Below are 27,916 nucleotides of genomic sequence, written 5' to 3'. Positions count from 1 at the left end.
ATCTCTAAACTTTCTCAATCCTAGAGTATTCTGAACCAGAATTCATGTTTTCGTGGGAAGTAACGAAAGATCGATTTGCCCAATAATCATATCGTAGGACAGAGATATAATGATTAAAAATACAATATCCATCAGTTTTACTGTATTGTGTATTAGTGAAGAGAATTTCCACCTAGCATGTCAGAATAATGACTTTTATAGTAATTGGGTCGAATTTTAAAAATCGACACCAGGAGTACCCGTTATGTTCAATTCAAAATCTCAAAATACATTTCTTGAAACGATATTCTTCACAAATGGGGCATATAGCTAGTCCCTATCCTTGATACATCAAATAGAATTTAATAGAAAAAAAAACAATTACTCCTACTAATAGTTTTATTTAAAATCCATCACAGCACTAGTTTTTAAGTTCTTCACTTGACGGGTCAATTAATTACAGAAATACCATGTTCAGAATTTATATCTACATAGAGACTTGATCAGATTAACGAAGTACTCTGTGGACTAGGTTTTAGAGCATAAGATAGGTTAAATAATAACGACAGTACAGTAAACAATTTGGACCTCTATGATGACAGTTCCCCACTTCCGTAGAATAAGTGAAGGATTCAAACTACATGTTAAATCTTGTTATGTTGCCAATTTCATTTTTTTCCCGTGGCCTCAACGATTTACAACGAACAGCATTTAATATTAACCTATCTCAACTCAACCTTATAAATAAAACAATATATCATCTACCTTATAAATATTTCATAACAAAAATATCAAAATATCTCCTCAATTAAATTACGGATAGAATACAGCGTTTTATTCAATTCATGGACGTCAAACAGATTCAACGTCATCTTCATAGTTCCGATGTAAAAGTGATTCTTGATCTTCATCTATTTGTCGCTGTGGAAATGTTAGTCCATCGCCCAAACTGCATAAAATACATAACAGTTAAATCAAGCAAGTACATTCGAGTTTATAAAATTAGCAAAATATTACTCAAAATATAAATTTAGTAGCAGCTAACAGTAAAAAAGTGTATATATTTTAACAAATCTCTCAAATCATTAAAATAATGGATATTGTCGTCTAAAGGGTTTCTAAAAATGCTAACCAGATTTTATTAAAAAAACTTTATGATTGTATGAAAATATTTATTCTCTATTTTTTCAAATGTCACATTTTATACAAGAAAGAAAAAACCAGGAATCATTAAAAAGCACACTTAGAATTTTCAATATACTTTTTATCAATCTATACTTTTGCAGAGTCTTTCATCTGAATAGTTTATAGTGCTCCATTTGATCAGACCGTCTCAAGGCGTTTCGCAATTTTCACAATGTATGCAAATATCGTGAAAAATATATGTTAATTTGGAAGACCCTGAAAGTATCACATATAAAGAACGCAAGCATAAGTGGTAAGTTACATTCAAAAGCGGTTAAAATGTGATGTTAGGTTTTCCTTGCTTTTGCCAGATTAACATAAGTGTATGAAATGTTTACTAAAAATCCTTGTTGAAGTTTCTGTTTTTTAAGAATCAATTCGTAAAATTCAATTAGTATTATTTTCTGTTTGCGACCTGCTGAAACACGTTGGTAGAAAATTAAATTTATTCATATATAAAATATCACATGACTACACAATATATTAAACAAAATTGGATTGATTAAAAACATGTTCATATTTACATTTTAAATGATTTCAAAATGACATATAATATAATAACAGGAAGAAATAATGGTTTTATTTCTAGAAAATGCATAGTTTAGAGTATAAGGAAATAAAGGAATAGCTAATCACTAAGAATGATGATGTCTTGTAGGTCCCAATTGCCTGGGTAATCTCTTTGCAGCTCCCTTGGTCGCCCTAGTGCAAGGAGGCTCTCCAGAATTGGAAAATCTTCCGGGCTTTCAAGCAAAGCTCACCCATAAAGTGAAATACTAGGATTTTTCTATGTTAAGAGCTTAACAGTTGTAGTGGATATGTATCGTAGTTCCCTCCTCTTTCCCACAGAACTGACAGTTTGGATCGGCGGCTCTACCCGTGTTGAATCTGTGATAATTGAGTGTCCTGTGATTAGGCCTACCAGTTTTTGCCTCCCCTCTACTCAGCTTCAAAAATTCCGCTGCCTAGCCTGAGGAGTTTGTCTCACCTATGTGGATAGAAGAGATAGAAGAGAACGCTACGCCACGACTTGAAATAAGAAATGACAATTCGGTTTTGTTGCCCTTGAAAAAAATACGAAAGCTTTGTTAAATATGAAAGTTTTGCTCATAGTGTAATTCATTGACAATGGGGTATGCGTGATAAACAGCAGAGAAATCGACCTGAAAAACAATTCATGGCTTGGACAATAATAATTGCTTATCGTGTGTAAAAATAACACTGTTCCCTAGATTTGACCATTTGCATACTTTTTCCCATTACTATAGCCGAGAAGGATATTTTGAAAGGGATTAAGCCATCTTAGTACAACTAAATTTAAATCATATAGAAGGAATTTGTTAATTCTGGTAAGCAAATCTAAATATATCAAATTTTACTGTAACTGCTACAAACATACTGCTCTATTTTATCCTACAATTAAGTTGATTTATTTCTTGGTCAATTCTACTGCGTATTGTTGTAACTAAACTCGTTCAAAATCAGTAATTACACATGTCAAATCATTCGCATGGAAATATTTATAATAGTAGCATTCTTTTTAGCAAATTTTATATTTCGAGCTTTTTGTGTTTGTAGAAGTATCTGTAATAATAATAAAGAATTTCAACAAGCTAACTTGCTGGACCTCAAACATTCAAAAGCTAGAATCCAGGATCAATACACCAAAAGATGCAGGCAATCAACATCTAGGTCACGCCCGTTTTAACGTACTCTTTTGGAATCCTGAAGTGGACGAAAACAGAGCTAAAGGGTATTCAGAGGTCGACACGAGCAATGATGACGAATAACAACAATCTCCACCCGTCATCCACTAGTAGAGTAACATTACCCAGAAAAGAGGGTGGGAGAGGCTTGATCGACTTTCTTAACCTGCACTCTCGACAGGTAATGAATTCTTTCATAGGAAATCAGAAACCTCAACTTTACACCGGATTATATCCAAGGCGGATAAGGATTAATATCCCCTCAAACTCGCATCTCCAGAATCTCACTCAAATATAGTATTGGACTATGAGAAGTTGGAACTGTGGTCACGAAAGGTACTACACGGTAGACATCATCACGATCTCAACCAGCCGCATGTTGACAAAGAAGCTATAAACAGATGGTTTACTGACGGCAATCTCTTTCCAGAGAACGAAGGCTTCATGATGACTATCCAGGATCAAATTATAGATATGAATAACTACAGGAAAAATGTTATGAATCCGTACACTATACATTATCACCGATAGACAGGTGACGAATAACAAACCTGACATCGTGGTAGTTGATGGAAGAGTCAATTCTTGTCTATATAGCTATACCGAACACTCATAACGTTCTCAACAAACACCATGAGAAACTGGCCAAATATGCAGATCTTGCAATTGAGATTAAACAGATGTGGCATAGTGAAAATGTGGAAATAGTCCCAGATGGGCCTATGCCAGAAGATAATGAAAAAATCTCATTTTCTCATTATATTTTCATTTTATTAAAAGATAGTTTTTTAATTTTTATATACACAAAATTCTTGGACGCTCATATGTTGGTCAAAACGAGTATTATAAGACAATACGTGTATAAAAAAGTACATTTAATTCGGTCATATATCAAATTCAAATTGGATGAATTCAATTGTAACTAAACAATGAAATAAGACAAATAAAAAATAGTGCATAATAAAACGAATTTGAAACTTAGAGGATAATCACTCTCCCCTGTCATAGTATTTGAAATGGGAATAAGCTACTTATGTCCCCCCCTCCTTGTTTTTGAACGATTTCGCCCTGGCCAACCCACCACCATGTCATCATAGATACACAAACACCGATATGCTGAATTGTCGGCTCAAATTTGACACGCCTCGCGCATGACGTCATGCTGGAATTAGGTTGAAGTTGTACGTATTTACTGGATTTTTGTATGTTTTGTGATCTTTTTTGTGTTTAGCAGCTATAATAATCACAGTTGCCGTCGCTACATGCAAAAACACTAATCGAAATACCAAAAAAAAAACAGGTATTAAATACATTGGTTTCATATAGTGCACAGGACCCTGTAGAGGAGGATAAATATTATTTAAAATATGGTAAATGAATATCGTAAATCACAAAATAACACACACAATTTTATCCAACAATTATACTTATTTTATTTTTTTGATTCACTTGTAGAATTATAAACAAGAACGGTTTCACTCTGGTTGGAAATATTTAGATACTATACCCATTATTTATGCGTTATTTATTTTAGCTCGAGTCTGTTCCATTTATTTGGAAGAGGGTAGTTCTAATCATGCAAAATGTTCAGGTTTAAAACTTATTTATTTACCTACATATAATTCCATCATGAATTTCATATTTTGCTAATCATATTTTAAATTTCACGGAACAGGCAGGAAATTATACTCCTTGTAAGCCGCACGCGGCCTTAAGAACGTGAGATTAAAATGGTGAATTCAATATCCATACAAATAATACGTATATAGACAAGTATTTGCATCAAATATTACTTTTGGACTCGACATAAAACTTTATAACAAGTATATAGCATACATTATACTTCAATTTTGATTCTAACGTGACGTCACATTGTGTGAGAGAGATCGCGCGTGTCTGTGCATAGGCATACCGTGTATGTGTATCGTGATGTCACCGACTATCATTAGCGAAACAAAACCTGGAGATTAACCTGGATACTCTTAATGGTCTCCTAGATCACAAATTTGTTCCAGCAAATCTTCACCATATTGTGGTACTGCAAAGTAATCGATCATACGTTCTTCTAAATTTCTTCATTCAGCGCGTTATTTTTCTAGTACGCACAAGTCGGAATCCTCAGCCTATCCGCGATTGGATGATTCGGTAAGTCGATCCAAATCATGCAAAGCCACTATTATTGCTCTATTGAACAATGAAATTGTTTTTTAAACATTTTCAATTGGGTAGCAACGGTAAAATAATTAAAGATTAAATGTATAAAAAAAGCCTTGATAAATATTTTGTTTTCAAAGTGACGTGGGAGGTCCAAGAATTTTGGAGATGTTAGTATATTAATGTAAATAATGCTAAATTTCTTTGTTCGATTCTCATTGGTTTTAGCTTGTTCTTTCTATTAATGTTTAGGGGGTTCTATATTTCTTTATTGTATAATTTCAACTGAGTATATTTATTTATATTATATATTTTGTTATGGTTCTTGTGATATAGAATGAATTTTCATTAAAATTCACAATTATCGTGCGACATTTTTTATGTAGTTATTTTAGTGATATTAGTATGCTTTCATATTTAAGCATAATTTAGATTTGTTAGAAAAACATAAATCCATGGTTATTTTTTAAAATCCGAACCTACCTACCTCATTTCGGTAACAGGGTAATAGTGTCCCTAGAATTATAAAAAAAAAATAATCAAAACAAATTGTCTTGTACTAATTCATACATTATTTGAAATTTATCAACCAAGATTAACATGATTCCATACAATCTACGCCAGCTAGATTAAGGAAGTAATCAGTGATAAACATTACTGAACTGAACACCAGTATATTTAAAAAGAATACTGAGAATGTTTTCTTACTTATTTTATTAATTATTTTAAATTTAATTTGTTTGTTGTGAAACCCCATTTTTCAGAATTCCATTCGTTAGTAGTTATGTTAAAGAAGTATGTTACATGGTGATGTACGACTTAATTCAAAAATAGATGCTCCAGATCTAATTGAAAAAATATGTTATGAAGAGCAAAAAATTGTAACGTTTTAACGAATGAAATAACCAGTTCAACTCTTCCTATATTAATGTTTTAATTTTTTTTTTCACCCATATCACCGAACCGCTTTCGTCCTGGGTGATTGTAAAATTTTAATAATTGCTCAATTAAGAGTTAGTTCTTCAATATTCCATTTTTTCTTTTCTCTCAAATTTCTACAAAAATGTTATATCCAATATTCACAAATAGATAAAAATAGAAATTTTCTTTTGGCTAATTAAGATAGATTTAAAAAATAGTATAGATCGATTATAAAATTCAAAATAGCAACTGTCGGTCAAAATTAGCTCAAGATAAGGTTAACTTTCTCAAATATATACAAACTTGAAATAAAAGTATACAAACTTAGTTGGTATTATGAAATTATGATTATGAAAAACTTTTTTATTGTCAATTTTTGAAAATATAATTAGTAACTAAATACAACACTAGAAGTATCCACAATATAATTCAAATAAAAAATATCAATTGAAAAATTTGAATCGATGTTATATGTATCAATTATAGAAATACCCAAAATGTATTAAGAAAATTGAAGTACTTGTTAAGACAGGAAACAATATAAGTAGGCAAAAATTTTTAATGAAATTTTCTATTTATACAATCTATATTTCGTTTGTATACTGCTTTTTACATGTATAATTTTTCTCAATTCAAATGAAACTCTCTTAGCATAAAAAAGGTTTGACACTAAATCAAAGTTGCACTTAAAAATCCGTTCAAAATTTACAGGAATATCTAAAATTTGATCCTGGCAATATGGTGTCTCATGCCAGAGCATATTTTAGAAAATGACTTAAAAACACGTTTTGGAGCAAAGATAATTTTTGTCTGCTGTATCTCCAAACTTCTTCCTCTAAATTATTGCTATGGCGTTAAAAAAGCAGGTTTATCAATTAGGGCATTTCTAAAATGTCAGCCTAGAAATTATTATTGAGAATACCAGAAAATTATTGCCTATATGATATAGGTACTTTTGATACAAGAATGTATAATTTTAGATTTCGAGTATTGTCCAAGTTTTTATTTTAAAACCTCTCCACATATACAATTTACTGAATACAATATGAAACATTTCATTGTGGATACTTTGATGTCTTTTACATCACAATTAGCTGACAATGTACTCAAAAGCAGGCACTTCACACTTGTTCCAAATGCCACTTTACTTTACTCTTAAGAATATAAATGGAATAAGAAAGTACAGGTAGCAATTGAACAGTACTTCTAGTACTATTTGACAGATGAATGTCAAAAGTAGGTGATTTGATATAATTTGATAACATCAAAGAAATTTTTTTCAAGGTTACTGCCAACTCATAAAAATACTAAAATTATATTTGACCAATAAAACTTATGAGACTCATAAAACCTTATATGTTAATGAGAAGACATATCACAATTAATACTGCAAATAAACATATGTCCTGCAACTGTCGAAGTAATGAATTTAAATACGGTATACAGTATATAAGCAATTTTTCAAATAGATAGATCCACAAAACAGAAGTTTTAATATGATGTAATTTAAACTCTGTTGGAGAATTGAAATTCAATTAGTACATTTTAACAAAACAATGTATGCCAGTTTGTTTGACAAATATCCGCATACACTTTAATTTAAAATATCTAAATAACATTAAGAAATATTAAAGCTTAACTGATTAAAACAATTGTAGGAAAATGCATCAAATTATATAGAACGCTTTATGCAGATCACATATTTGGATATTATGATGTCAGTAAAACGAAATGTTGATGGTTACACAGTGAGGACGAAACACATCAACCAATATATCTACCTGAGCTAGTTCAGTGTAAGTTTGCGCAATTTTAAAGGTTATCCCTGAACACCTTTAAAAGTTTCACATTCACCTAAGTAGATATGGATATAAGCATGTTCTATCGGATTACACAATTTTGGTTACATAGAAGATAGAATTTGGAAAAAAAGTTTAGAGTTACAAATAATAGCTTTCTCCTAAAACTACTGAACATTCAATAATTTTGTGTAGTAAAAAGATTTCAGTACACGATATTAAGTAAGTGAGATTATTCACCCAAAATAAATATAAAATGCTAGCAGCTTTTTATCTTCATCCAAGCATACCCAACCTAAGCAGTCAAACATGGACAACTTCAAAATAAAAAAATATAAAAGAAATGTACTACTGGAAGTTTCTTAAAATTATTTATTGCAATAAATAAAAAATCCACAGTGGCAACCAGTCTTCATAACAAGTTAAATTTGTGAAGTTAATGACTAAAATATAGGCCAAGCGAACTTTCTAAAAAATAGCTGTATTAAGTAGGGATTTGAAGGTCTAATATTTTACGAATGCTTGGAAATATCAGTTATGCATTTACATTATTAACATGAACTTGTACTCACATTTTCATGATAAGTTTAATTGGCTAGAACATTGACTTTAGATTCAGAAAAATAGATTCAACACTTAAAATAAAGAAAAATTTTACATTAGTTCATTTAACCGTCTATTTTTGTATTAGGAAAATTAAAAACTGAGTTGCATTCATCCCTACAATATGAATAAGTTTATAACAAAAAAATTGAAAGGTAACATTATCACTAATTTGTATATCTAACATGTAAGAATGCCAAATTATAATGTCAATAAAAAACGTATCTTTAGTACAGTACTATATTTGATATATTTCAAATTACAGACAAATACCTGAAAGCGTTACATCTTAATTCTTTTGTTTGAGAGATATCAGGTATCTAACAAAATGTGGTGACTCTGCAAAGTGTACTATTTTTGCACAAATGTTTTCGGATAATAATAAAACAAACTATTTTAGAAAATGTAAAACCCAAAATATAAATTAAAAGCAAATTTGGCTAATTTAAAAAAAAACACGTCACTATGTTTTAAGCATAACTCTCAATACTATTTTTAATATTTAAAACAAAAAGAACTGTTAGTTGAGATAGAGCAGTGGTAACGACGATTTCTGAGGAAAGTTAGATAATTTTGAAAAAAAAAAATGAAAAAAGTGAAATTACTGTTAACAAATAAGTGTACTTACTAGTATTTCAATCAAAATAGATTGGACACTATAAAAAATGTGAATGTTTTTGAAAATTACTACCAGTAAATTAGAAATTTTATTACTTCTGGGTTGATGACATTCATCAGTTTACAATAAATAAGAAATCAAAGATATGCAGCATGAGGAGCTGCTGGAGATATGGTGAACGGAAAACACTAATTTTAAAAGAATATTCATATTGTGGTGAATGTTCCAAATAAAAAATCTAGATAGTCATCATCATTTTTTCAAAATATTATACAACACTATATAATGAACTAAACAAAATTCTTCTAGCATTGCATATAATTAAATCCATTAGATGCTCTTCACATTTTTTAGTTTTCCACCAAATTATCATTTGAGATTCACAAATTAATATTAAAATGCTACTAGTATGAAAATTGATTGTTCATAGTAATATGTCTGTAATATCTTCAAAAATTAACATCCCTTCATAAAATATCAGTCTTTCATGCCCTAAGCATATTTTTGAGATTTTAGTTTCCCATATTACTATTCTATCCAAAAAAGCTCATAATCACTGAACTGTTTTCATTAATGAAACAATTTTGGAGAGAATAAGGTGATTAATTCAGACGAAATCCCTTTTATTAAGTTCGCCATGCCGACATAAAAGTATAGAATTAAAAATTATAATCTGCGTTAGCTAATTAGCATTAGTTAGGTACGTGTTCTGACCTGTTCCGGGTGTTGTCCATTGATTGATAGGTACTTGGCTGGAGTCGAGAGTGTACAGGATACTCTAAACCGTTACCCAAACTACAAAAAGTCATAAAAATTTTATATTATTCATTGCAGATTAATAACATAACAATAGCAAGGCAGTACCACCATCCAAAGCAAAGTGACGTAATGTAAACCTATATTAATACAAGATATTAGATCAATTGCAATGGTCCTAAGAAAGGTGGTTCTTTCAAATTACGCCTTCTAGTCGATTTTTAAACATCTAAGAAGCCGTTATCTAAAGAGATCTTAATGACAAAATTTTCAATGTCTATTAAGATCAGGTGAGTTTTATTCTTTGACAAAATCAAAATACAACAGGTATATGATAATAGTATATTATACTACAAAGGGCGAAATATGAACTTTCGGCCCGTGTAGTGTATATGATTTTTCTTCATATCTCGGTCGAAGGTACACACTTCCGTCCCTAGTAGCATGGACGAAAGTACGAACTCTTGCGACGTATAAAGAAAAATAACTTTTTGGATAAGATATAGGATTGTCAAACTGTTTGTACTTTATAACGAAGAAAATAAAAAAGCTCAGACATTTAACCCATTTTTGATAGAATTTTTTATTCAAACACCTGTGCAGTAAATTTAAAAAAAAAACTCAAGGAATGATGTCATATTCAGTATGCCTATCAAGTGTTACTAATAATTTCTAATTTTTCCGTTATCTTCTTTTTATTGTTTGAGGTAAGAATAAACCTATCTTGAGAGTATTCAACACAAACGATTATAAAAAATTAAAAATTAGAATCGATAAAAACCTAAATATTAGGAATTACAGTGGAACAGACAACATTAGAGGATGTATAATCCCTGCCTAAAAGGCTCACTAAATTTGAATATTAAGAAAAATAAAACTTGGAATTGAGCAAATACTCAAATTTTTGGAAATACAAATCATAAATACCAACAACTGATGGAATATGCAATTTTGATTTGGAGAAGCTCATATGCAAATAATTAGCACAAATCTTGACACAATCAAAATTGGCATGTTAGGTTATTATACAATTTTAAACAACCATTGTAACCACAACCGAATTCTTTCTTCACGACTATGCAATGTAGTTGTACAATATAGTATATACTTTCTATACTTTTCCAAACTCAATATTAAATATTTCATTTAATTTCAAATAAATTCTATAGTAATACATATAGCAAAGTTAAACGGCAGATTATTGTGATAAGATTATAAAAATGTATCATTTACATTAAATTAATTTAGAGATATCTTCTACGCGAACGAATGCGTAATTCACTTGGTTCTTAGAGACTCCAATTTTCTAGAAATATAATAATTTTTATTTATTATTAGATCCTAATTTTGTTGTTCTTTGCAACATACACATACCTGGTACACACCTGAACATAAATTACCTATTTATGATATTCAAAAGGTAATCATGACATATTATAATAATAGGAAATGACTAAATGAAGGTATTTACATAAAATCAGAACAAAAATAAGTTTTACTAGGATATGCGATGTTTAAAAATCGATTTATACTACTTATAAATATTTATCATTAATTTCAGAAATATATTAGTAAAATGTAAATTTTCATAAAAGCATTTCAACTTGTTCCTACGTATGTTTTTGAGTAAATAATCGAGTGGTTTCTTTATAATCAATTCTATAAAATACTAGGCTGGTTGCTACTGTTGTAGGTGTCAATCATAGATATGAAAAACGGAAGAATGAGCTTCGACAAGTGCGCATTCAAAATTTCTCCACCCTTTTCTACTTTAGTGGGACTACTTTGATTACTATAATTCATGTATTTTATAAGTACCCAGAAATTCTATTAAATGGACTGAGGAGGAAATAGACATATCAGTGACGTGTCGACGGGAGCCTCCAGCAGGACCGTACCCTTTCTCAGAGCCAAAAAATATGATAAGGTTCTATGAAACAATCAAATAATTTATATATTGCAACATATAACTAGAATCTGATTGTAATGTCAAATGTTACTATTAATTACCCAGTAAATTTATTTTTGTAAACCTACATAAAGCACTCTCGAAAGGGCCAAAACAACACAATTTTTAACTCCACCAGAGGTTTCGTGAACTAATGTACTGAACTGTCAAATGTGGTCACTTACATCAGTGGTTATATAATAAAAATGTTGGAAAACAATTTGAAGATTGTATTTTAGCTTACCATTTGATGACAGAATCAGTGAAAGAAATTTCCTACAGTTTGTCATTTTATAAAAATAGAAGTATGTTCTTGCATGTTGTTTTATTATATCTTATGATATTGATTATCAAAATTTGTTGTAAAGTCATAATCACATGCCACATTATCATAATATATACTGTTAACATAACTTTATAAAAAAATAATAACTTGTGCAATTGCATTATATTAATTTTTTTTAAAATATATAAATACGGACTGTTGAATATTAGACCATCTATTTATGTTATTATGTGTACCTATCTTCAACTTTCATGTAGGTAGTAGAACAACTAATTAGATTTAAAAAGTTTGAATATGGTTTTACAGCTATTTGCATTATAACAATTAGTTTCAATATTTTCTACTAAATAAATCAAAAACATGAAATGGTTACTAAAATCAAGATAAAATATATGCGAAGCTGATTATTTGATATAACTAATTTCCAAATGGATACCAACTTTACTTCCGACTTCAAATCATCATATGTGTAATTAATAAAAGTTCAACAATTAGTTTACGAATATAAAATATTGTACAGTTCTTCTAATATCAATTGCAGAAGACAGTTATGCGAGGATCAATCAATATTTCATAAATATGCACGGCACTCATACCAAATTAAGAAATGAAAAATAATATTTACTCCCCGTATAAAATTCGGTAACAAACCGTTAGTCCACATGGACTCTGTTTACCAATGAAAACATCGAAATTGCACAGTGTAGTGAGGATACAGACAGGTATGAATTTAAGAATAAAGAATTGCTGAATTAACTAGAATAAATAAATTTTCCATTTATCGAGTAGTCTCGAAAGGGGTTGCTGTGCATCATTCACAGAATCGAAAAACATGTAAAGAAAAAGTAAAATCAGTTGACAAAGCTACTCAAGATTTTATACGTAGGACAATTTATAATTTATATAAGGAAAACAGGGTTGTGTCATTAGAAGTAATACAACAAAAGGTAGCAGATTATCCAGAATACAATTATACCAGTTTAGCAACATTGCGTCAAGTTTTGTCAGCATGTGGTTTTAAAGACAAAAAACTGAATAAACGGATGGCAATAACCGAATCGTCAAGGATCGTTCGATGGCGACAAGATTATTTGTGTCAAATTAAAAACTATCGAAGTTCTAATAGACACATAATTTATCTAGATGAAACATGGTTTAACAGTCACGATATAGTAAATTTTGTTTGGGTTGATAATAGTGTAAAAATTTTTGTTTGAATGGGCCATGTTCTAAAGAGAAACGCATTATAATTATTAATATCTGCTAAAAAAAAAATTAAAAACTGTGCAGTTGATTATCATGAAGATATGACAGCAAAATTATTTGAAAAGTGGTTTAATGAACAGCGTTTAGCTAACATTCGACCACAGTCAGTAATCGTTATGGACAACGCATCCTATAACTTGTGGCAACTCCTTAAGATACCAAATAGTAGTAGTAACAAAGATCAAATGTTAGCATGTATGCCTGTAAAAAATATTATTATTCCTGTCAGTGATCGTAAAAAAGACCCAACAAAGAATTGATTACTGTTATTAAAGGTCTAAAGTTTGATAAAATTTATTATATTGACAAGCTGTGCAAAGAGCAGTTAGAGTTAGTTATGGGCAAACGTAGAATCAGAATAACGAAAATGTAATCAGTCTCCAAAACTGAGTAAAGGGGTTGTAGAATTCGTAAATAAAGTTCTAGCAACAGACCGCCAAAAGCTTTGGAAAACTGTGTTGAACGTGTTATTGAAGAGAAGATGAGTATGTGGTAGCACCCTCTTTACAACACATCATAATTCAATCAAATGATGACTCTAGTTCAGACGATTCTGACTACCATTATTATTTAGAAAAATACTTTGGAATAGAAATTATTTTTTTCTTTTGTTTAATTTGCTAAGAATTAATTTTCCTTTATGGTTTTTGCAAAGAATTAATTTTCCTTTATGGTTTTTGCAAAGAATTAATTTTCCTTTATGGTTTTTGCTTTGAAATTTCGTTTTCCAGAAAAAAATACGAATGGGGTACAAAAAGGGCACAGTTCACGTCTGGTACCCTGTTTAAACGAAACTCTATTTACGTTTTATAATTTTTTATTCAGTTGTAGTAAGTTAACGAGTTTCAAGTATACTATATTTAAGTGCATCTGTCTAAATAATGGCCTATAGTGCCGTCCAATTAATAATGATTCGATTGCCTTTTAACGAATACTTTCTCTCATAAGATTTACATATTTTCAAAAGTGTTTATAAAAATAATAAATTTATAAAATGAGGTAGTTTTTAAAATCTGCACCTGATATTGGAAGAACTATAATCAAAATTTCTCAAGGTTATCAGGGAGCAATTTATTTTTATTTTTCTAGTAATGGAAACATAATCTAGTCAAATAATTTATCATTAATGAATAGAATTTAATTATAAATTAATCACATCTATAATGATGTTTGCTTATCTGATTAATGTATAATTTGACAAACAACAGAAATTATTAATCTAAAAAATATGCTTTATGTTCAAATTTCGTACGATTTGTTTAAATAAATTTACTTACCAGCAGTGTTTCATAAAAACAAAAGTGCTCATTATTTTCCGTCACAGGTAATATTTACAATGAATGGGATTAGATGGGATTAGATCCAGGATCATTTGTATATAGGAGGAATTATTAGTTAGTTTGAAAAAAATTAAACAGTTTTCACCGATAGCTAAGTTTGGTAGAGAATTACGAGTAAACCTTTCCTATATACCAGAAAATATCAAAGTCTTACAAAAGCGATTTGAAGGACAGGAACTTTTTAGAAGTTGAAAACTAGGATAATTTTATTGTTATTTTTCGTCATGTTTCTAATGTTATCTGTCAAAATTTCACATAAATCTGACATACAGATTTGTTTTAATACTCGTATAAAAAATGTTTCCTTTGTTGAATATGGAGAAAAGAGAAGTTCTACTCTTACTCTACATTTTTACGCTGACAACCGATTAGATAAATCAAGAAACAGTTACATAAATACACACACCTCCAAAAGTCTTGGCCCCCCTTGTTTATTTGTCACATGTTTATTTTAATTTCAGCATTTTTTGTTTACAAATATCTTCTTATCTTATCATAGAAATAAAAGCAATTAGGAAGCAAAAACTTGTTTTCGTATGAAAACATTCAGAATTTTGTAAGAGGTCAGTTTTGAATTGTAGTGTGTATAGAAAGTATTCGTTGAAGTTTGTCTAAGATGCCAGGAAATCCGATTTATCAATTTGATTGAGCAAGAGTTGTGACCCTACACCAAGAGGGTTTCTCAAATCATGAGATTGCTAGGCGTTTAAATATGCCGCGAACTTCGATAAGGCGGGTAGTGGCCCTTTTTCAAGAAACTGGTGGCGTTGCACGAAGGCCGGTGTCTGGTCGACCTAGAGTGACTTCAGAGAGGGAAGATGAGTATATGGCTAATTTCACTCGAAGATACCGAAGAATAACGGTAACAGCCCTTCGAAGTCATTTTTGCATATCTACCGAAGAGTAATTTCGAAAAGTACCATAAGAAGGAGGTTACATTCTTTAAATCTCAGGGCAAGAAGACCTTTAAGGGTACCTAGACTTCTATCTCGACATAGAGCTGAACGTCGCCAATGGGCCGAAGAGCATCGGAATTGGCTTTTACCCCAATGGCGCAACGTCTTATTTTCACGATTTGGCCTACAGAGTGATAGTCGCCGGGAAAGAATTTGGAGAGGCCCAGGTAGACGAGAGCGACTAATTTTCGCAAGAGGCGTTGTTCCTTATCAAGGTGGATCAGTTATGTTTTGGGGGGGTATAATGTATGGTCGCCGCACTCCACTTATTCTTATTGAGTGAACAATGACCGGTGCCATATACGCTCAAAACATTATCCAAGCAATCGTGCAACCTTTGCGCAACTAATAAGGAGCAAATTTCATTTTTCAAGATGATAATTCCAGACTACATCGCGTACCAAGGGTACAGAATATGCTACAAGAGGGAAATATCCAAAGATTAAACTGGCCAGCAAACTCACCAGACATGAATCCCATCGAACATGTATGGGATTATCTTGGCAGAGCAATATCCAATAGAGCAAACCCCCCTGTAACTCTCCGGGACCTAACTGCAGCTGTTCAAGAAGAGTGGAACAATATGCCCAATAATGTTATTGATGAGCTAATTCGTGGCATGCCAAGAAGCGTTGGAGAATTAATTACAAGAAGAGGTGAAAACACAAGTTATTAAGTTATATTATTTTCAGTATTCATATTTAAAAAAAAAATTATTTTGTTTTTTTTCGGATTTATTTTACAAAATTCTGCTTATTTTTACATGAATACAAGTTTCTGCTTTGTAATTTTTTTTGTATGATAAGATAAACAAGTATTTGCAAACAAAAATTCTAAAATTAAAATAAACTTGCGAAAAATTACCAAGGGGGGCCAAGACTTTTTTGGTGTGTATTATCCTAAAGTGCTCTATCGGATACTGTATATTTTTCATGAAAGATTACATATGAGAAAACTATCTGCATGGGTTGTGCCGCAATTCTTTAATGCTGATCTAAAGCTTTGTGACATAAAAAATTCAAACGTGTTTTGCTATCTATTTCATAGTAGATGAAAGAGTCCATTATTCTTCAGAAATAAAAATTCAGTCGAAATAATAACTTAACTCGAGAAACGTGTTACCAATAAAGCAAAAACCCTTTTTCTGCCAATAAGGTCACGGCCATTATTATGCTGTTTGCTGACAGGTGTTGATGTCGAACTTAATAAGAAACGAGCGCATTTGTTGAAAAATAATGTTTTGTTCCGTCATAATTCGCCTCTCCATTCCTTCCCTATTGTTACAGAAAAATTAGCCAAACGGCGTTACGATTTATTGCCACATTCGTCATATTTATCTGTACTAGTTACCCCTACTACTTTCTTTTCCCAAACAAAAATCCCAGACAAATGAGTTGGTCTTGGCAAAGGCAAACGCGTATTTTGTGGATGGTTGGAAAAAATTGTTGAGTTAAAGGAAGATTTTGATATGTTGAAATAAAAAATCTTTTTTTAAGTAACTTTTTCATTGGAAAGTAACTCTTCCATCAAACTGCATTGGCCGCACATTGTTTTTACTTTCATTTTTGTTTAATTTTATGAAGCAAGAGAGAGAAATGTAGCACCAGAAGTGCTTTTGATGATGAAATGTGTAAAAAAATGTAACAGGTTTGGGAAAAGGAGGGGGAAAATGTATCATACATAAATCTGAATGAGATATGGAAATAGAATTATTACATAAATCAATAAGCAAAAGCAATTCGTACTGTAACATTGAATTGACCTGAACCAAATTATTCATATATTTGCAATCCATAAACTAAATTGAATATTTAAACAGAAAACTAACCTGGAATCCATATTTGAATTTTTACACAAAGTTAGACGTATTTATCATTGAAAGCAAAAACATGAATAACTAACTAATACGGGAATATATTGAAAAATTCTTAGCCTACTATAGAACCAAACAAAATGTCAAAATATTTTATTACTCAACATATTCTTTTCTTAATTGGATACATTTATTACAGCGAACCTGCAACAGCTTTTATTACCTCCTCGTTGGAAGAAAATTTACGACCTTTTAAACCTTTTTTCAGTTGAGGAAAGAGATGATTGTCGGGCCGAGCCAAATCTGGTTAATAAGGGGGGTGTACTAGTAGTTCAAACCCTAAATTACGAATTTTTTGCATGGCAACATGAGATTTGTGTGCAGGGGGGTTGTCCTGCAAAACAAAAAACCTTTGTATAGATTTCCGCGTCTTTTCTCTTTAATTTTTTCCCGTAGAATGGTCATTAATGTCGAATAGTAACCTCCAGTTATTGATCCACCCTCATCCAAAAAAACAATTATGATTACTCCATGGCAAACCCAAAAAACTGAAACAAGAACTTTTCCAGCACATTTTTGGACACGAAACTTCATAGGTCTTAGAGAACCAGAGTGTCGCCATTCCATCGATTGTTGCTTTGTTTCTGGATCGTACAAATGTACCCAAGTCTCATCCATCTCGGTTTGAGAATACATCGTTTTCAAATCGAGCACAGATCGAACGCGAACCCTTGCACGCTTTTGGTCAACATTCAAACATTTGGGGATCCATTTTGCAGCAATTTTTCTCATGTACAAATTGACGTGAACTATATGATGAACGCGTTCGTATGAAATATTCAGTGCTTCAGATATCTGTTTTAGTCCAATTCAACGGTGATAACTTCATCGATATTTTCTGGGCTGACACAGAAACTGGCCTTCCCGATCGATCATAATCTTCAATGGAAAATTTACCTCTTTTGAAGCTTACAGTTCAATTTTTCACGGTCGGATACGAAGGACATTGATTACCAAGGGTATTAAGAATATCTTCGTAAATCTGCTTACCTCTTAAACCTTTTAAATACAGGTACTTGATGATGGCTCGATATTCCAATTTTCGATTTTCACAATTTCGGTGAACATCTTTTTCCTTTTAATTTATTGCGTAACTATGGTTTACTTTTTTGACGAAAAACTTTACACTGACACTTCTAATAAGTTATTGTTCGTTGCTATGGTAACGCAATATTTTGTTTATACATGGAGCTGGTCTAGGTTAACTAGATATCAATACATCCTCGTATATGAGAAATCAGTCAGGCCAAATAAAAAAAATCAAACTTAACAGGTCATCATCAGGCAAATTGGTTGGGCCCGATATTTTTGATAGACATACACGGTGGACCAGAATTATGTATCTACATTAGTTTCAGGGTACTTTTTTTTATTTATAAAGAACCCCAGAAAGAAATGTTTAGTGAAATTCGAATCTGATCAGAAAGAGATCAATGAGCAATTTTATTCTACCCTAAATCACTTGGATTGGAAAACTTATAATTGGGGTCTTACTCACTAGTGGACCTTAGAGTATAATGTTTCAATAACACTTAAACTAGCGTATTACACTTATCCGCACTATGCTCTGCTTTCTCACTAAGTAATTGCACTAACTGGAAGGGTTTAATCCTCTAAAGTCTTCTGGTCATGTTTGTGTTATCTAGGAGCTGGATTGTCTCGACGTTCACATGTTGAAGCAGCCGATGTTCATGGCTTCTGGTAAATTCGGTTGTGATTTGGTTAACAGTTTCCATCTGGATATCCCGATGATGTTCCTTAGTATCATATTATGAAATCGTTTAATAATGTCGATGTTACTCTTACTGGCCCAACCCCAGTTTTGTATACCACAGCTCCAAATAAGTCTCAATATTTGCTTTTTATGTTTAATATCAAGCTATCTACGTTTCTTTTTGACATAAACTCACGTCGAGAGTCATTTTGCTGCATTAGCATAAGAAATATTAACATTGTTACTTTTGATAGAAGTACCTATCTTTTTTATTCATAAAATTGTTGTAAATGGATCTAGTTTCATACATTTTAATATTCTAATTTGGTCAATGAAAGTTTGTAACTTTTCAGCAGCTTCTTCGGGAGTACCTCCCATGGCCATAGCCGCCGTGTCAAGTAGCTATTGTGTGGTGTTCAACTTCAGGAAGGTCACTAGTGTACAACAGATAGAACACTGGACCAAGTACGGTACCCTAGGGCACTCCTGCCTTGATTTCTTTTAAATCAGAATACAATTCGTCTTGCTTACTCTGAAATATCTGTCTGACAAATAAGACTTTAGGGTTTTGAATATTGTCTTGGTAGAACCATTTTCAATTTGTGGAATAATCCTTTGTGCCATACTTTATCAAACGCCTGTGCCACATCTAAGAAGAAAGTGGAACAGACCTTTTTTATTCCAAGGATTTCTGTGCTTGATTCTATGGACTTGATAGAGTAGATTTTTATAGAGCTTCGAGATGACAGGCTGTAATGGAATCGATCTGTAAGATGAAACTTCGTGAAGAGACTTTCCTGGTGTGGAGATCATAATGAAATCTGCAACTTTCCACATCCTAGGAACATACTTCAATCTGAATGATGCTTTGATAATATTGCTAAGTTTTTGGGCTTTTTTTGTTAGTTGTTTTAGAACTTCGGTAGTAATCAGATCAAAGCCAGGGTTCTGGTTCATTTCAATCTTCAGACTCTTCTTTATCATTCGATTGGAAGGTCGTCTGTAGATGTTCTGCGAACCTGCATGCTTTTTGAAAATTTTTTCGAGCCTAGGTCCTATCTGAATTTCTGATTGTTGGATTTTTTGAGATAGGTCTTTTCAGTCCATTCAAGTAGTTACCAATAGATACATTTTTACACTCTGGATTTCTCGTTTTATTTGTATGAGAGACAATTCTTTAAAGGTGTAAAATGAGATTTCTTTATGCAAAAAAGGTAAACTTGTAATATTTGATCTATGTTTTTGATTCAATTAAACTACACTGTGGCCTTGGATAGGTAAAACGACTCGAGTAAGAGATAAAAAATTCACATTGGGCTTATTACTGCAGGTTTAACACTAATTGGTAATATTTTAATAAAAGTAGAAAACCTCAAATCAAATGTCTCCAGTAGTCCTCTTATATAATTTTTTTTCCAGACTTATCCAAAAGTTGTCTGAACTTGTTCTCTAGTAATTGATCGAACTGTGCAGAGATTTACATTTTTTGACATTACACTTTCAATTGGAATGTCTTCTTGCTAAAATATTTGTTTTACCTTATCCCATACAGAAAAATCAATATTGTAAAATCTGGAGATCTAGCAGGCACATCACACGCATTCCCCAAACCATTTTTCACCAAACTTTTTTTTAGCCAATAGATAATTATATGTGTAGGATAAGCAAGACAACAGTCTTGAAAAAAATAAATCTTTGCAGAATTTGTAAGTATGCTGATTTTAACATTCCTTCAATAAAGTAAGGTCCAATGATTCCTAGCTTGTATAACTCATCACACCTCACATTCCAATGGAAGAAGTTCTGACTTTTTTGCTTTATTTATCTAATGGAGATTCAATATCGACAAAAACTGTAATCGTCTTGCTTCATCACCTTCTTCTAAAGTGTAACTAATTTGACTTTGCATGAATAAATACTGTTTGCTTTATAAATTCTCTCTAAAGATGTTTTACTTATGTTTGTAATTGCACTTCGATTTCTGAGTAACATTTTGGGATCTGCATCTATCGAATAAAAAGCAATTAAAGTATCTGCATCAGTTTCATCACAAACTTTTCTATATTTCTTTCTATAATGAATGCTTCCTATTGTAAGAAATCTCTGGTTCAAACGCCAAGCAGTACTTTTGTTCATAGTATACCTTTAAGTGAACACAGCAATAAAAATATTTATCAACCTTATCTTTCGCCAGTAACATAATACTGAATCACATAAACTTTTGTCTCTAATGTGAACATTGTATTTAAGAACAGTTTAAGTATAACAGTAGTGTTTAACAGTTCTCTGCAACATATTAATATCGTTATGGACGTTATAACAGTGATTGTTAGAAATATGTCTTTCGATTTGTGAAATAAACAAAAAAATTAGATTTCCAAATACTTAATTTTTCAAAACTAAAATTATGTTAGAAATTAGTATTTAAATAAGGCAGGCTTGAAACTAAATGAAAATTTAAATTTTTTTATATTAAAAGTCGCTTCACATATTCAGGGATACAGTATAGAAAGTATGTATTTTACTGTAATGTAAGATGTAAGAGATGAGATTAATGGTGATATAAAATTAATTATTGTAATGTCTTTAATCAATCCAGAAATAGTATGTTGGTATGGTTTTCTATACAACAATGATGCTCTTGTAATATTTCTATAGATGTTTTTATTTGTGGGATGGGATATGGGATGGGGTCGCTGCCAAAATATGAATTCCATAATCAAAACCTTTGGGAGAGATCTCAAGAAACAATTAATCAATTAACCTTTTTAAATGGTCACATCTCTCTTATTCAGTTTTAGAACATATAGATAACTTGTCCTCATTTTGAATGTACCATCACTTTTAGAAATTAATGTACATAGTTCTGGATCACTTTCTATTTAGTTTCTCTAGTGAAATTGAATGAAATATAATATAATAAATTTGTAAAATTTTTGTGAAACCTAACATATTTATACATAATGTACATTTAATAGTATCCATTATTCTTTTTCCACACAAGTATTTCAAATGTCACTTAATGGGATGTGTTACCTTGAAAAATCTCAAAATCTATGTAATTTACAATAAATCGCTTTTTATTAGCAACAAGAAACTACTTCAAAAGATTTATATATTTCGTGCTGATTTGTCTTGACTTTAGGTCTATTTTCATACAAAATGTATTTAAAATACCAGATAAAAATATGGCGTTTTAACCTACTTCAGTATTTTTAAAAATATATTTTGATAAAGACTATTTTGTGTGAAAAAAGACCTAACTTAAGTTTTTTTATGTCTTGTTCATTATTAACTGATAATTTGGTACTTTTGAAATCAAATTCATGCTTTTCATTATGTTCATGTTTATGTAATGCGGTTGATGCATTTTTAGTATAATTATGACCATTTATCCTATTTTCCAGATATTGTATAGTCACTCCTATATAATTTCTTGGTAAATTTAAACATGGTATAGAGTAATTGATATTCGATTTATATATTTTGGGATATATTTCAGTTTTTCATTTAATTGATTTGTATATATATATATATATATACAAATAGATGGCAAAGCATATATATATTTATATATGCTTGCCAGCTATATTATGAGCGGTTTTTCATTGGGAACGTGGCAAGAAAACACCAAAGTGGACTAACTTTAATATATTTACCGAACTTTCGAATACTTATGTATTCATCATCTGGGAAATAATTAAGATTTCCGGTGATTTTTGATATTATAAATGCGTGTAAAAATTTTTAAACTCACAGAATTCAAAATTCAATATTTATTTTTATAATATATTTTACAATATATATATATATATATATATATATATATATATATATATATATATATATATATATATATATATATATATATATATTTATATTGTATGTATCTAACCATAATTTCAGTCCCAGACTATGGCGATGAATATTAATACATCTAAATGTTCTCGATTTTAGGTCTCTTCTGTGTTAAAATTAGTTTTTCTTATTTTTTTCTCCTTAGTTTGGATTTGTGTGAATATTGTTTATGTAATAAGCTAGTTTCAAGTTTCTCAATTACTTCAGAGTGATATTCGGGTAAACTTAGATTTATAGCTCTATCTGTTAATCCTATCATGATACTGTTTTTTGATGGTGTGATTTATAATTTAGGTATCATTCAGACCACGTTTCTTTTGTTCTTTTGTATATAATTAAGTTTTATTTTATTATCATCAGTTTTAATGAGTGTCACATCTGGAAAATTTATATAGTTATTGTTTTATATTTCTATTGTGAATTGGATTTTAGTGTTGAATATATAAAAGCATGTAGGAAATCATTACATTTATCATTCGGAATTGCAGCTAAACAGTCATTAACATAGCGTTTGAAACATAATACACTAATGCACTTTTCCTTCTATATATTCCATTACAATTTGTGCCAAGTACGAAGAAATTGGAGATCCCATTGTACAACCATCCAGTTGTTGATGGAAATCTTGGAATTGAAAATAATTATTCATTTAGATGAGTATTATGCCTTCAAGTAATTCATTGTGAGGGATGTATGTTGTCCAATTGAATTCCATTTTTCTTTTAAAATATGTGCTAGTAAATCATTTGGAATATTGGTGTACATTGAGACGATATCTAGAGATATTATTTTATAATAATTATGGATATGTAATGTATATAAGAAATTATTTAAGTATGAATGAATCTTTTATATAAAAATATCTTCAAGTTGATTTTTCTAAAATATTCGCTATATATTTAGATAGATTGTGAAATGGTGACTGGATATATGATACTATTGGACGTATTGGAATATTCGGCTTGTGTAATTTTGATAGTCCATATAGTTTTGGTGGTATTGCATTGTGTGTTTGTAATTGTTTTGCATCAATTGTATCAATAGAACCATTATTTGAAAGTTTTGTATAGCTAATTCATTCAAGAATCTTGCGAACCAAAGGATGAACCAAAGGAATCGGCGAATATTTTTATTAAGATGTAAAGATACAGGATCCAACCCAAATTTTTGAATTTCAATATATCACATATTAATGTAATAGGTACATACATTAGAAAGAAATCTAATAATATTATATAAGTACAACTGAATCAAAAATTAATTATCAATCAAAATCAAAAATTAATTTAAGTATTACTTAAGAAAATCCAAAATATTACATATATTATTACAAAAGACTTACTAAACTAATTACAGAAAACATTTTCGAATAAAAAAAAATTAATCGAAAAAAAATTCAATAATTTAATTACCATGTTAAAATTGTCCAAAAAATTATATAGGTATGACTATGCAATATCTGGAAAATAGGATAAATGGTCATAAATATACTAAAAATGCATCAACCGCATTACATAAACATGAACAAAATGAAAAGCATGAGTTTGATTTCAAAAGTACCAAAATATTAACTCAAGATAAAATTATCAGAAATTAACAATAAATGATCTTCACAAAACAAAATAAATTATCAGTTAATAATGAACAAGACATAAAAAACTTATGTTTAGGTCTCTTTTCATACAAAATAGTCTTTATCAAAATATATTTTTAAAAATACTGAAGTAGGTTAAAACGCCATATTTTACATGAACAAAATGAAAAGCATGAATTTGATTTCAAAAATAGCAAAATATCAACTGAAGATAAAAATTAGCAGAAATTAACAATCAAAGAAATGATCTTTGTAAGATATAAAAAATATCAATTTCTGATAAACAAGACATAAAAAACTTAAAGTAAAATTTATTATTTAATCATTTAAATTTTTAAATGTATATGGTTAATTGATATATATTACTCCATATATATATATATATATATATATATATATATATATATACATTTGGGTGTGTGTGAATAGTAAATGTAATACCTGGTACTGACTGGAAGAAACCATTTTTTAGGATGTTCTCCAAAAACTTCTTGAAAATTTTTGTACCTGCCTATATGAAACCCGTACTTATCTGTTCCTACATCTTTAAAATTTGGTGGCCGGAACGCTTCTATTAACAAACCAAGTAATCAAAATTAATTGGTTTCTATTGATTAATACATATCTATTTCATTGACCTGTTAATTTTATATTCACTTACCCAGTGTAGTTCGGTTTTCAACAACTAAGTAACAATGGTAACCAAATAGTGACAGTAAACTAATAGCGAACATTACAGAGACAAAAAATAGAAATAATATGTGGAATCGTCCCATACCTGGTAAGTCACCCTAAAAAATTGTATTTAATTATTTAGAAAATATGTACTGATATTGAATGAATGCATTTTAAAATCTCACCTTCCAGAAGGCAATGAAATAAGTAAGTGATGTAAGGGATACATATATACAGTATAAAAGTGCATATCCCAAAAACAATACAAAAAATTTGTAGTTTGTGAAGGACACACAATTGTTTATCCATGGACAGTGGTGATCCATTTTTAACACGCAAACACCACAAACAGAACAGTGGTGTGCCCTATCAGGCTTAAGAACTCTACATTTCTCACAAAAACGTACTCCTCCACTTAAAGTAATATTGGCAATAGGTAAACGTTTAGCTAAATTTTCTAACATGCTGTTTTGTGTTTCAAAGTTATCAGCGTTATTCATATAAGCTTCAAAAACATGATCAGGAACTGAATACTGAAAAATAAACAAGTTAGCACTAGTTAGACATTAATAAATATAGAAAACTTTATTAAAATAACTCCACAATTTCCAAGGTTTATAACTGAAGTGAGAAAAGATTAATAGTTATTTGATACATCAATTGATATATGTTCATATTAATGTACCGCTAAAATCCGATTAGTAAAATTTTCATTTTAACAGTACAAAATTTGAAAATTATGAGATAACTTTCAGCAAAAAATCTCTTACTTTATTAGGCACTGTAGCTATATTTGTGAAAATTGTTTGCCAATATGCCCAACAAAACATGAAGAAGAAAATGTGGTAAAAAACCAGGTATAGCAATTGCTTAACCAGATCTTCCATGGTCACTAAAAAAACAATAATAAATTTTTATTTAAGTTAAACGATATTTATTATATTTCATTAAAAAAAATTATATCTTTCCAAAAATTAACATAAACTTTCAATTACAAATCCAAATGAAAATATATTTATTAATGAAGGTTGATTTTAAAATTTCAAACTCTCATGTAATCATAAATTATGTACTAGTAATTAATGAAAAAATGCTGAATAAATGTAATATGACATGGTTGAATCGAGAATATTAACCTACATTTTAGAATTCAATATATTTTAATTATAAAATACCATAATATACAAAAAATTGGGGAATAATTACATAGGCAAAGTTGAATAACATAAGCATAGTAAGACCAGACAACTATTGTTACAATAAATAAAACGGGTATCCATTTAACTGCCTTGAAACACCAGTAACATGGACCTTTATTATCACCCCCTGGTACTGCCATTAGAAGTATTGTTATTTATATTATCTGTACCACACTATTTAATAAATCCATTTCTTAACTTTATCATCGGGATACATTAAGACAAGGTTGAATGTTTATCTGCAATATTAATAATAGAGAAATCGCTTAATGATACAGATAACATGTATACTAACATTCATAAAAATACAATTGAATATAAATTTCTTGTTTTATAATTACTTAATGTTACTTTTTACGTCTAGTACTGCGTCAATTGTCAAATAATTCTTCTTTCTAATTTGTGATATAACCCAGTGTTGCCAGAGCTAGTACAATTGTACAGTTTTAGTACATTTTAGTGTATTTTATAGGCTAGTACATTTTTCCTTTTTTCTAATACATTTTCCCTGCGTTCGCAAAGTTATTTTATATTTTCGTTTAATAAAATAAACTAGAAATTGTACTAGATTGTAACAATAATTAGAAAACAGAGCCAAGTTGATTTATATTTAGATCGTGAGATTTTTGTACTGCATTGCTAATTTTATCGGTAAACTTTATATAAATTTTTCATCCTTAAAATAATAATTGACACAGTCTATAACATTTTTGGAAAAAAAATTTAATTTAAACTTATGTTTATACATCTTTCTATAATTTTATTAAATTTGTTTGAAGTTGGTACAATCTAGTACATTTTCTAGTTCAATTTTTACATTCAGCTTTTAAATTGTGGCAACACTGATATAACCTATCAAATATATCAGTAATAGGGATCGAGCATCTAGACTATGGAGTGTAGAGAAGGAGGAACATCTCTTATGGACGGTACGTTTAAAATATGGTCTGAATTCTGTAGGGATAATACGTGGCGCTGATTGTACTATGGGATTGAGATCTGAAGTTAAACACTTACTGTATAAGAAATTATCAAAGTTGTGACTGACGTTTGATTATATTCATAAACTATAATTATTATATTTGTTGCGGATAGAGTTCAATATTTTATTTCTATGAACCAAAATGTTTTATTTCCAATTATTTTATTATTTTCATTGATATTTTTATATGACTATAACTATTATATTAGTTGCTAATGAAGTTCAATATTTTATTTTTATGAACCGAAATATTTTTTTTTATTATTCTATTATTTTTATTGATCTAATTATATCGCTATAATTATTATATTAGTTACGGATAAAATTCAATATTTTATTTTAATCAACCAAAATGTTTTTTTTTATACTATTTCATTATTGTTACATGATTCTACTTTTTTTTCATATTAGAATATATGTATTATCTAAACCAAATAAATAGCTAAATAATAAAGTTAATTTAACGAGATTCTGTTTTGTTAATCGTTTTATTATTTTAATAC

General features: G+C 29.9%; 1 protein-coding gene across 3 annotated transcripts; it reads right to left on the bottom strand.

Annotated features, from left to right (window-relative positions):
* Positions 1-364: 364 nt before the first annotated feature.
* LOC130451335 (palmitoyltransferase ZDHHC15B) lies at positions 365-26,865 on the bottom strand. 3 transcript variants are annotated; one of them, XM_056790289.1, is made up of 9 exons: positions 26,727-26,811; positions 26,439-26,670; positions 26,003-26,124; positions 25,418-25,765; positions 25,219-25,348; positions 24,999-25,128; positions 9,681-9,761; positions 5,512-5,540; positions 740-928 (listed from the first exon to the last, which is right to left on the bottom strand). In XM_056790289.1, the coding sequence occupies exons 2-8, from the start codon at positions 26,569-26,571 to the stop codon at positions 5,513-5,515; spliced, it is 972 nt and encodes a 323-aa protein (XP_056646267.1). In that variant the 5' UTR covers positions 26,572-26,670; positions 26,727-26,811; the 3' UTR covers positions 740-928; position 5,512. The 3 variants fall into 3 exon arrangements, with proteins under 3 accessions (XP_056646266.1, XP_056646269.1, XP_056646267.1); XM_056790288.1 differs by lacking the exon at positions 5,512-5,540 and having other exon boundaries at positions 365-928; positions 26,727-26,840; XM_056790291.1 differs by lacking the exons at positions 5,512-5,540; positions 9,681-9,761 and having other exon boundaries at positions 365-928; positions 26,727-26,865.
* Between the last annotated feature and the right edge of the window lie 1,051 nt (positions 26,866-27,916).

The sequence above is a fragment of the Diorhabda sublineata genome, chromosome X (assembly GCF_026230105.1).
Source record: "Diorhabda sublineata isolate icDioSubl1.1 chromosome X, icDioSubl1.1, whole genome shotgun sequence".
Lineage (NCBI taxonomy): Eukaryota > Metazoa > Arthropoda > Insecta > Coleoptera > Chrysomelidae > Diorhabda > Diorhabda sublineata.
This window is presented reverse-complemented; position numbering and strand designations above follow the sequence as displayed.

Bases quoted from the DNA above. Each gene is read 5' to 3' on its own strand.
- LOC130451335 (XM_056790288.1), bottom strand. From the start codon at position 26,571: ATGGCAGTACCAGGGGGTGATAATAAAGGTCCATGTTACTGGTGTTTC. The intron at 25,129-25,218 runs GTAAGTGAATAT...GTTTGTTAATAG, and splicing joins TGAAAACCGAACTACACTGG to AAGCGTTCCGGCCACCAAAT. The intron at 929-9,680 runs GTCAGAACACGT...TATTTTATGCAG, and splicing joins ATGGACAACACCCGGAACAG to TTTGGGCGATGGACTAACAT.